The 12,018-nt window shown below is 40.9% G+C and overlaps 1 protein-coding gene across 7 annotated transcripts in view; it reads left to right on the forward strand.

Moving 5' to 3' along the window:
• LOC122082854 (telomerase reverse transcriptase) overlaps positions 1–12,018 on the forward strand; it is a 127,922-nt gene that overhangs the window by 71,015 nt on the left and 44,889 nt on the right. For 6 of the 7 annotated variants that reach the window (XR_006141419.1, XR_006141418.1, XR_006141420.1 and 3 more), the window contains one exon: positions 343–1,635. Coding sequence is in view for 4 of the 7 variants with exons in the window: in XM_042650649.1 (XP_042506583.1) it covers positions 343–1,635 (1,293 nt within the window). In the remaining 3 variants the exon portion in view is untranslated. The remainder of the gene's footprint in view (positions 1–342; positions 1,636–12,018) is intronic. The other variant, XM_042650647.1, reaches the window with a different exon arrangement.

The raw sequence follows: 12,018 nt of genomic DNA on the forward strand, positions 1-12,018 counted from the left end.
TAGAGGCCGAGGGAGGAGGGGCTGGGGGGTTGCTGACGGAGAAGGCTGTCGGAAAGGGGTCAGTCATGGGGGACGTCATGTGTTAACCCTTTTCATCTTCTGACCAATACTTTGATTCTTACTTGACTAAGAAAATGAACTTCATTTCTGTCATATTATTAACAAATATCTCTGTACAAGTAATACTGTCTATGAACAATGCAGACATTAAAAGTAGTCTCCGGCTTATTTTAATGTCTGCATTGTTCATAGACAGTGTTTACTTGTACATGTGTTCATTAATTTTAATTATGTTTTACAATTCACTGGTATATTTACACATGCCTATTTTCTTTGCTTCAGGATAGCAAGTCGCAAACAAATTTACTTGATAAAAGGCACATGGGGTTTCAGCCAAAAAGCAGTCTTTTGGAGGGTCTTGAATGCCATGTCAATAGACAGCAAGAGAAGTATCTTAATGGAACTCCAGATGTCTTTGATTATCAAGTTGAGATAAATGGACAATACTGTCAGAAAGATCAAGTTGTCTCTTTTTTGTGGTCAACTTGTAGGAATATAGTTCCTCCAGATTTGCTTGGAGCTCCTTCTATTTGGAGAGCGCTAAGGAGAAACATTTCAAAGTTTGTTTGCTTACGAAGGTTTGAAAGTTTTTTTTTGAGGCAATGTATGCATGGATTGAAGACGGCAAGTTTCCCATTTCTATCGAAGAAGATGTTTTTGTGCTTCTTTAGTAATGGTATTGGAAAAGATGGGTTAGGAAGGCGTGGAAACATTTGTAAGGGAGGCAACAGATTAAGTGATGTGAAAGGTATTCTTAAAAATAAGCTTTTGGGAAGCTGGATATATTGGTTCTTTAATTGTCTAGTTGTGCCCATAATATATGCCAACTTCTATGTTACTGAAAGTGAGCAGGGGAAACAAGAAATTTTTTATTATCGGAAGCCAATTTGGGAGAAAGTGACTCATACAGCCATTGATTTATTTGAAAAACGAAGCTACCATTTGTTGGACAATGCATCTTTAAGAAATATACTTAGTAAAAGAGCATTTGGTTTTTCAAAAGTTAGATTTTGTCCAAAAGAACATGGAGTTAGGGTCCTAGCAAATCTAAAGGCACCATCAAAGGTACATCTACAAGGTTCTTTGCAGAATAAATATCATGAAATGCAGAAAAAAGTGGATATTCATTCAAAGCTGGAGAAGTTTGTTTGTTTCAAGTCTGTGAATTATGCCCTTCGTGATTTACATGTCGTTCTAAAAGGAATAAAAATGAAATGTCCAGAGAAGTTGGGTTCGTCGGTATTTGACTATAGTGGAGTCTACAGAAAGCTTTGTCCGTTTCTTATTGATTTGAAAAATGGATCAGGTAGCTTGCCCAGACTATTTGTTGTCATTTGTGACGTTTCTAAGGCATTTGATTCTGTTGATCAAGATAAATTACTCACCGTAATGAAGGACGTCATTTTTAGTGATGAATATATTGTAGATCAGTATGCTCAGGTTTTCTGTGGAAAGAAGTCTTTACAGTTCCGTTGTAACCAAATTTTGTCAGATAAAAATATCAGCAGTTCTGTTTCGAATTTTACTACTCCCTCTTTCTTTTCAAATCCATTGCAGAGTGTCCTTATTAATCAGGTACATCTTTGAAATACTCATGGACCATGGTTTCTTGGTTTCACATAGATGATGGGTTCGATTTGAATGCTCTTAGTTGTATATTTACTTTTTATTCTTACGATTGTTGCATTGAATGATCAATGATGCATTCTGTTATTTTCTCCTTATCATTTGTCTTGATAATTTTAAATTACCTTTTTACACATTCTGCCTATGCACACTAGTGGATTTCTTCCGTATGACTGTTCTTTTCTGCATTGTATATACTCTAGTGTATTTTCTGACACTATTATTTGGTGCACATGAAGGAGAAGTGGAGCGAAAGTCTAGAGTTGGTAGATGTAATGCGAAGAAGAAGAATTAAAATAGCATGTATACAAGAGATGAAGTGCAAGGGTAACATATATTGGAGATACAAATGATAGAAGTGGAGATACAAATGATAGAAGTGGAGTGGGAACAGTACTAGGTAAGATTTAAAAAATGATGTCGTAGAAGTTAAAAGAATTAGTGACAGGATAATATTCATCAATTCTTGATGGGATAATATTTCATCAGACTTATATGAGGAGCATATATTATTAATATATTTAGCACCTACACACTCCAAGTAGGATTCAATGATAACATTAAGAAACATTTTGGAATAACATGGATGTTTTAATTCAGGGAATTGGTCAAAGTGAAAAGATCATAATAAGCGGAGATATAAATAGGCATGTTGGAAGGGATAGTACAGGTATGCAAGAATTTCTGGAGGTTTTGCTTTTGTGAAAAGGAACGAGGAGGGGATTTTAATTTTAGATTTTGTGGTTGCGTACGATTTATCTGTAGTAAATACTGGTTTTGAAAAGACCAGAGCATTTACAAATATAACTTTTAAAAGTGTAACAACAGATAGACTTCTAACTAGACGAGCTGATAGATTATCATGTAAAGATTGTAAGATTATACTAGGGGAGAGCTTAGCTATGCAATATAGATTAATGATTTTAGATATGTGCTTTAAAATGCTGAAGTGTAAGAAATGTGAGGTTGTTTTCTCAAAAAGAATATTCAACTGGAGGGAGGGGGGATCACAAATAACTAGACACAAGGCAGGGCCCCAGGGGAACACAAAAAGGATACATCAGTGGGGGGCGGGGACATAATAGATACTGGAAGACCCCAGGACACAACAGTGAGGCTGTTCCTTGGGGTGTCGGCAACCGATCTATGGTTAAGGCAGCCAAGTTTGGAGCTAACATCGAAGTAGATGGCTTTCCCAATCTTATCAAAAGAATGAGAGTTGAAAGTCCATCTATATATGACTGATCATGGTGCAAAGGTGAGCTTCCCCGCTATATCACAAATGGTGGATCCACGCAAAGTCATGTCCACCCAGATCCATCCTCTACTCAATGGGAGGATTGGTTTGCGAGAAGTCCAACAGTTACTAAGGACTCTCTTCTAGATAGTGGAAGAGAAGGGTCAAGAGAAGAAATTCCAACAAAGGCAGCAGGAATGGGAGACCTAGGTGTGCTGGTGGATAAGGAATAACTGCGTAGGGAGGCAATTGGATAAAGCTCGCCATGAAGTGAAATTGTGGTGGGGGATGTGGCCTTTAAACCAAATGATGTTTCTCCAAGGGATGTGGGGACCTTGGAATTGAATGAGATCCCATGCAATGGCTGATGTGAATCGTCCCAAGTTGGACGGGGTGTAGACAACTAAGTCATCCCTACCTTTGTGTTCAAGAGGGATGGGGGTAAGGGAGGCCTAGAGGTTAGCAAGAGGAGGAGGGGAGGGGGGAGGGTCCAATTGCCCAGAGATAAGATAGAGGAGACTTTGGCGGTTCGACTCTGACCAGAGGAATAGATAATCCTAGGAGTTAATAGGGGAGAAGAATACCGGAAGGGTGCCATGGATCCAACCAGAGAGAGGTCTTGGAACCATTACCAATGGAATTAGTAAGGGTCCTAGGGCTTTAGTTCTAGAGCAGAGGATTTTACGCCAAATCCAAGAGGCATCAGAGGACGGAGAGACATACCAAATAGAGTTGTTCTTGTGGAGGGAGGAGTAGACCCAAGATACCTAGATACTGTTGCTCTTAGAGGCAATCTTCCAGATGAGCTTGGGAATACCCGCGCGGTTGACCTCCTTGATTCTCCTAAACCTAAGCCCTCCTTCGGATTTGGGAAGGCAAACTTCATCCTAAATCAAGGGTTGGAGGAATTTAGTGGTGTCCGAACCCTTCCAAAGGAAGGAGCTAAGAAGACTCTTAATCGATATGATGGAAGAAGCAGGTAGCACATAGGTACCAGTCCAGTTAAGGTACATAGATTGGATAACAGATTTAATAAGGACAAGGTGCCCTGCGTAAGAGAGGAGCTTGCCTTTCTAGAGCTGAAGCCTCATCCTAAGAAGGCTAAGGATATAAGAGCAATGGTTGGTGGTGAGCTTGGCAGTGATGAGGGGGAGGCCAAGGTGATTGAAGGGAAGGAACCTAGGGAGAACCCCTTGATTTGGAGAAGGGATTTGATGGGATCCGAGACTCTAGAGAGAAAGAGGCAAGATTTAAAGAGGTTGATGCGAAGGCCAAAGAGGGATTCAAAGAGGTAGAGAGAGGACATGATGTAAGAGATTGATAGGGGATTCGCCTTAAAGGAGATAATGTGGTCATCAACAAAGGCCAGGTGGGTAATGAGGAGTAGTTTGCATTGGGAATGGGGGAGATTAGGTGGAGGATTGGATGGAGCGAGAAAACACTGCAAGGGCTGGAGAGAAAATGAAAGGGGAGATGGGGCAACCTTGGTTCATACCAACCGAGGAGGTGAAGTAACCGGTGGGGCTACCATCAATCAGGACGAAGAAAGACGGGGAGGAGATGCAAGAAAGGATCCAGTGGACAAAAGAGAGCGGGAGGGACATTTGGTTCAGGACTTTGGAGATATAGTCCAAGCAGATGGAGTCGAAAGCTCTGACAATCTAATGAAAAAGAATGATATTATCAGTGATGCTTCTACCTGCAATGAAGGCCGATTGATTAGGGTTGACAAGGGAGTCGATAACCCTCTGAATTCTGTTAGCCAGGATTCTTGCAATGAAATTTGTACAACACGTTGCAAAGAGAGATGGGCCTGAAGTCAGGAAGGGAATCAACCACCTCTTTCTTGGGGATAAGACAGAAGAGGATATGATTGATCCTTTTGATCTGGCAAGGATGAGGTCAGCACAGATGATGTGCCAGCAAGAGGTGAAGAAACCCATGCTGAACACATCTGGCCCAAGGGCTTTGTTGGATTTGTGGGAGAGGATGGTAGCTAGGATTTCATCATCCGAGGGAATGGCTTGGAGGGATGGGAGGAGGTGAGGGGGGATGAATTTGTTGAGAAGGTTTGGGCGGATGGGGGGAAGGGAGGGGGTGTAGAAGATCAGAAAAGAATGAGGTAGCCTCATCTTTGATAGCTTCAATATGGAGAAGGTGCCATTTCTGGAAATGAGTTTGGTGATGGAATTTGCATTACTCCTGGCTATGAAAGTAAGATGAGTTGGAGTCTCCAAGCTCCAACCATTTAATAGGGGATTTTTTCCTGAGGAAGCTTCCTTCTTGGGCAAGGAGGGAGTACAACTCAGCGGGAAATGACTTTTTCCTCTTCTTCTAGGGGACATTGAGGACATCCAACTAAAGGCGAGATTGGATAACATTAAGCTTGTCTCTGGAAGAAGAGACTCTAGAAGAGATATTTCCAAAGGAATTGGAGTTCTAGTTCTTGAGAGCAGTTTTGACATTCTTGAGTTTCCTAGCAAAGGCAACAAGGGTAGTAAAGAAAGCTTGGACAGGGATTGCCCATGCTTTTTGGACAACAGGGAGGAAATCATTGTGGATGGTCCACAAGTCAAAGAATTTGAAGGGCTTAGGACCAAAAGAAGTGTGAGTGTGGATAAGAAGAGAGATGGGGGAGTGATCAGAGATGCTAGGGAGGTCAAATCAGGCAGGGGAGGAGGGAAAGGAGTCTTTCTAAGCCTCATTGACGAGAACCCTATCAAGCTTGCAGGCAACCCTAACAGAGCTACACCTTCGATTTTGCCAAGTGAACTTGGCACCAGACCATCTTAAGTCGTTCATGGCTATGTCTCACGCACTGTTGAGAGTATAGATGATAGTGAATAAGTAAGGAGAAGGGCCATAGGGGAAGGAATTGGAAAGATGGATGGCTTGCGAAGAGGAGGAGATGACAAAAATGAGAAGGGGATTCCAGAGAACCTAAATTCACCCATTAGGGTAATGAGCATAGTTAGAGAGGAAGGACTAAGAAGGGGCAATACGAGGGGCATTAGACTCAAGGACACACATTTCAAGAAGGCAGCAGAGGGATGCATGTGAAGAATGGAGAGAGGAGCGGATGGAGGCCTGCCTGGCGGGGAAGTTGAGGCCACGCACATTCCAGATAGTCCAAAGAATCATTTGGAAGAGGGGGGTTGGGCAGAGAATGCTCCGAGGACTGGAGACGATGGGAGTCCCTGATAAAAGGAGTTTTATGCTTTCGGTGGTACTCCTTAAGGGGGGAGGCCAAAGTAGAGGGGGTCACACATCCGGGGCCACAGTTCCAATGGAAAGAGCCGAGGATCTAATGGATTTGGGGATCTTTAGGAGTGTAGCATCTTGGGAAGTAATGAAAGTAGCCGGGGGGGCAACTTAAAGAGTGAAATACTTGAAGATTTTACTGATAAATTTGTCTCATGGAAGATGGGATTTAGATGTTAATCCTAATATAATGTGCAACGAGATGGCTGATTTTATTAGAAGTAAACAAAGATGTTCTAGGTGAATATAAAGGAATACAACAGCCATCTAGGAAGAGTTCACGGTGTGGTGAGGAATTTCAAGCTGCAATTAAGGCTTAGAAGTCCAATTGTAAAACTTGGCAGAGGACACCTAATGAAGAAGATTTCAAAAGGTATAAATTTAATTGAAACGAAGTAAGAAGATAATAGGGAAAACAAGCTACAAAATTTGAGGATCTCTATAACAAGTTAGGTACAAAGGAAGGGGAACAAGGTATCTATAAACTAGCCAAACTAGCTAAACTAAGGGAAGAAAGAGTGAAATTTTAACCATTTAGATGTATTCAAGAAGTGAGAATGATAATATTTTAATAGATGATGACGAAATTAAAGAGATGTGGACCAGCTATTTCTACATTTTAGTAAATGAAACTGATACAAGTAAATAATATCTTAGAAGGTTATAATAATCATCATGAAACTACAAATCTCAGACATATACGTAGAATTAGGTTGATTGAAGTAAAGGAAGCTTTAGAAAATATTAAAATAGGTAAAGTAATAGGTTGTGATGGAATCCCAATAGAGGTATGGAAGTGTTAGATGGGGTGACGACTTGTGTCTAATATGACATCAACCCTCTTTATTTATAGTAACGGAGAGAAAGTTCTAGAATATTAGAAAGACCATTAAACCCCTTAAGGGCCTAAGGATAACAACAACAACTTGTAGATAATAGGATGGAGCATTTTATTACTAAGACCTTTAGTAAATACATCAGCCATTTATTCACTACTAGGAACAGAAGGAATAGTGATATGACCCATATCCAGCTTCTCTTTGATGAAGTGTTGATCGATCTCGCATGTCCGGTTTTTTCATGTTGGACAAGGTTATGAGCAATGCTAATGGATGACTTACTGTCACAAAAGAGCTTCATAGGGTAGCAGGGATAGCCAAATCTGTGAGGAGACCATTAAGCCATAGTAGCTCACAAATGCCATAACCCATAGCACGAAACTCTACTTTAACACTTGAATGGGTAACCACGGTTGCTTTTTGCTTTCCCGTATAACAAGATTACTGTCGACAAAGATGCAATAACTAGTAGTAGACCTGCGGTCATTAGGAGAACCTTCCCAGTCACAGAGTTTTGAGATTTGTTCACTGATTGGTCCCTCCAGTGGATATGGGATCAACCAGTGAGGCCCCGAATGTGAGATCATTGCCCAGATTTCATTCTCAGGGCATTTTGCTTCCACTGGGTCCCTACTATGGTGAATTAACCAAATACTCAATTTGTACCCATTTAGGTGGATTTCACCATATTACACCTAGAATCCCCTTTTGATAGCATATCAATATGTTGATTAGGGTAAAGTAAGGATTTATAGACAAAGAGATGTTTTCCTATGGCTGTATTGTAGAAATGCAACCCTAAACCGATGCAGAATATAATGGAAAAACAAGAACAAACAATGCACACAGATTTACGAGGTTCAGCAAGATTGCCTACGTCCCCGGTGAGATGAGATCCTGCTTCACTATCAAAGAAAATATGGTTACAACGCTCGTCCTCACACCTCTCAGTATTGCTTGCATTATAGAGAAAGAAACCCTCGCTACAAATATATAGCGAAAATACCCTAATCCAGAAAGTACAAAACTACCCTCAAATAAAAAATTCGAGCAGGGGACCACCATCCTGCTTGTCGAAGCGTTGCATCAGTACTCCCTAGATTAAATTGTGATGGAATACAAGACACCGTACACCAACATGTATGAAGCCATCATATTGCAGGGATTTAACTTGGTGTTCATTAGAACTCATTTTAGGTCTTACAATCCATAGGTAGGATGAAATAGGAGAATGCATGCAAAGGAGCCTTGCATATTCAGGTTCAGTCAAGTAGGGTTCAGCTGAAAAGAACCCATACCCTAGCTTAGGTTCTATAGAAATGGAATTGGAAAGGAAGGAGGGAGTGAAAGGGAAGCTCCTACCTTGCTTGTGTGTATGTAGGTTGAAGATCCCACTCCTCTAGCTCCCAATGCCTTGTTCTCTACTATTTCTTGATGGAGACATCAAGGTGTACAGACGCAAGAAGAAGAAGAAACAGCCATCTTTGTGGCTAGAAGAATAGAAGGAAGTAGAAGAAAGAAGGAAGAAGGAAGGAAGAAGAGAGGAATCGACTAGCCTTACCCAATGCTGGTTGATTCCCTCTCTCTTTCCTATCGCCCAAGATTTTGTGGGCCCCATTTGATTTGTTGTTTTAGTAGGTTTATTTCCTTATCTTATTTATTTAGGTCATTGAGTTAAGTAGGAAACTAAATAACACTCCTATTTGTTTTTTTTTGGAAACTTTTTTATTTCTAAGATTATGTTCCTAGATTAGCCTTTTCCTTTTTTTAGTAATTATCCTATTATTTATGTAAGGCCATTGGCCACAATAAAAAAATTATTGAATCAAGAAAAATCATCGTCTCTCTCTCATGATTCTCCCTCTCTCTCTTTTCTCACTCTCGTCCTCTCTCTTTCTCGACTCTCTCTCTTTTCTCGACTTTCATCTCTCTCTTTTGCTGTTTCTGTTCTCTCTGTTGCTGTTGCACTATTGCAGCCATTGTTCACAGTAACTGGAGATCACCTCCATCGAATAGACCCCACCTGGGTTGCTGCTGAGTTCCTCATCAACAAGCTGGGCTGATGCTAAGCACTACATCATCAAGCTGGACCTTCTTCCTTGTCAAATAAGGTGGATTGCACCTCTGTTTTGGAGGACTTTGGCTTCTCCATTTCTCCTCAAATCGGGACAGCAAGAAGGTAAGTAAAATCCACCCTGTTCCACATCCATTGGCTGCCTATTATCCCCATTATCTCCCCCACTGAAACCTGAAATTAATCTCTGTTTTTCAAGCCATCTATTTTCTGTTATCCTAAAAAAAAAAAATCCCTGCTGTTTTACCTTATTAGTTGACTGATTTTAGAGTACTGTGCGGGATGCTTATTATGCTTAGTGTCTTGATTGATTTGTGCTAAACCTAACACATATTTGCTGCCATGTTCCCTTCCCCATACCCCCATTTGACGCTTGGGTAGTTTAAGTGTTTTCTTCATGCTTAGATTATTATTGACCGATGCTGCCCTGTTAATTAGTCCATTATCTTGCATGTTAAATCTGTACTTTGCTGAACAACTTTGAACCCAACCCAATTGAAGACCTATTGAGTATTCCTTATTCTAGTGGATTGACCCCTTGTAGGAAACCTAGTTGTCTAGGCACCCTCCCTACATCATTTCTTTTCCTTCTCCTTCCTTTCTTCAATTTGTGAAATGAGTGAATGACATGAGATTATACATTGGCTTAGATGACTAAAGCATGTTTGCCTTAAAAATGTGTTTTTTTCCAAAAATTGATTTAAGACAATATTTGATCCATGTGGGCCTACCTCCATAGGGTTTTCATAGGTTAATCCATCATTATAAGGGATGAGCCAAACCTTAGGGGTGTTTCGGAGTACACGGGTGCGAAGCCCCGGGCCCCACAATCGAATAATTTGTTTTTGGCAGTATAGTACCACTTGCTCTTCCGGTGGTGATCAGCCGGTGAACCCTGCTATGACAGTTCTTACTATCTTCTTTTGGTGCTTATGTTCAACTAGGGAGTGGCTTCCTCAGTGGTCTGTAAAATGGTGTGCTTATGTGTGTAAAATGTGTACATATGATCAACATACTTACCACCGAGGCTTATGTGGTCTCGACTTCTTCCAATTCGATCAACAATGCCTGCATCGACAATAAGGAACACGCTTTCCTACTGAGTAGTTAACTAGAGCAATCTATTGGTCGCCAATGGTATCTATCTCTGGTGCATCAGCTGATAACCAAAAGTTAAAATTAGCCCAAGATTTTGGGTACGGGTGTAGCATTTTCCTTCCCCCCTTACAAGAAATTTCATCCCAAAATTTGATGTACTTGGTAACCCAAACAACTAATGGTATCTTTTTTGCATTTCATCATCTCATTCCCAGGATAATTTTTGTTCAATATGATTCCTACACTTGACGTTTACATAGGAGTCAGTATGGTTACGGAGATTGGGTTCTTTTCGATAAAGGATCTCCTCCGATAGCTCTATGTAACCAAATTCATCATCCAGCTTATGTGGTAAATCATTTAATACATGTGTTGGATCAAAAATATATTTGGGAAGCATCGACACATGGAATACATCTTGAAATCCGTCCATTTCTAGAGTCAATGCCAATCTATATGCTTCCAATCCAATCCTCTCCAACACTTCATATGGTCCAATGTATCTGGCTCAGTTTCTTTTTCTTGCCAAACCGCACCACCCCTTTAGCTGGAGAAACCTTAAGGAATACTTTGTCTCCCACATCAAATTCCAGGTGCTTTTGTCTTGTGTCTACGTAACTCTTTTTGTCTGGACTGAGCTACCTTGATTTGTTCTCTGATTCATCTACCTTTTCACTTGTAGACTACATCGGTTTGGGGCCCAAATATATGCTGTTCTCCAACTTCATCCCAACATAGAGGTGTACGACACCATCTTCCATACTGTGCTTCAAATGGTGCCATACCAATGGTAGTTTGGTAGCTATTGTTGTAGGAGCTCAATGAGAGAAAGATACTTACCCAAGCTGTAACTCATATCCAAAACACAAGCTCTAAGCATATCTTTAAATGTCTGTATGGTTCTCTCAGACTGTCCATCTGTCTATGGATGAAAATGTCACACCCTACCTCCAATAGGCTAAGGCATGCGGCACTGGTCATCTCACCGTATCCAGTCAGCTTGTTTCTCCAAGATCTAGACTAGGGCAGATCATAACACCACCACTACACTACGAAAGATCATAATGTTTTTTTTTTTTTTTTTTTTATGCACAGTCCAGGAAACAAAATATCTTACCTAAGCTCCAGTGCCAACTAAGTGATAAGATATATTTACAATTATGCAGATGAGAGTTACATACCTTACAAAAAGAGAATATTCATAGTTTACAGTATCTCAGTAGTAGAATATTTACATCAGAACAGGAATATATACACCAAAAAGATATAAGAATAGTCCATCCTACTCCTCAGAAGTACTGGCCTCCATAGGCACAGTCGTCACATTCACAGGCGGGTCTGTGATCGAGTTCATCTTCTGGAATATGGGCCATGTGATCCATGGACATTGTCTCAGAATCAATGCCGGGAGTCGGTAGAATACCACCTTCGTCATCTATAGGATCAAAGGAAAGGGGGTGAGCATTGGTAATGCTCAGTGAGGGGTGGGGGAGAACAAGCACACATCCATATGCAATGCATGCTCCACACATAGAGAATGATGCTCATGCATGCTCCACACATAGAGAATGACACTCATGAGTTCATTTAATTAACTATACAAAATTCATAATCCATTACTAGGTCTCATCACCTATGGGTATAAGTGCTACCAACGTAGGTGGCATACCCTACCCTGTACGTTGGGCCTCAGGTATACAAGCTACGCCGCATGCAGGAGCCAGCCAGTGCCGGTACGGGTCCCAGGCCACACCGGCTAACCCCTAAAAGGTAACCCCGTATCATAAATATATGCACAAGCATATAGTACGTCGTATCCTGTC

This window comes from Macadamia integrifolia, chromosome 6, assembly GCF_013358625.1.
Source record: "Macadamia integrifolia cultivar HAES 741 chromosome 6, SCU_Mint_v3, whole genome shotgun sequence".
Taxonomy (NCBI): Eukaryota; Viridiplantae; Streptophyta; class Magnoliopsida; order Proteales; family Proteaceae; genus Macadamia; species Macadamia integrifolia.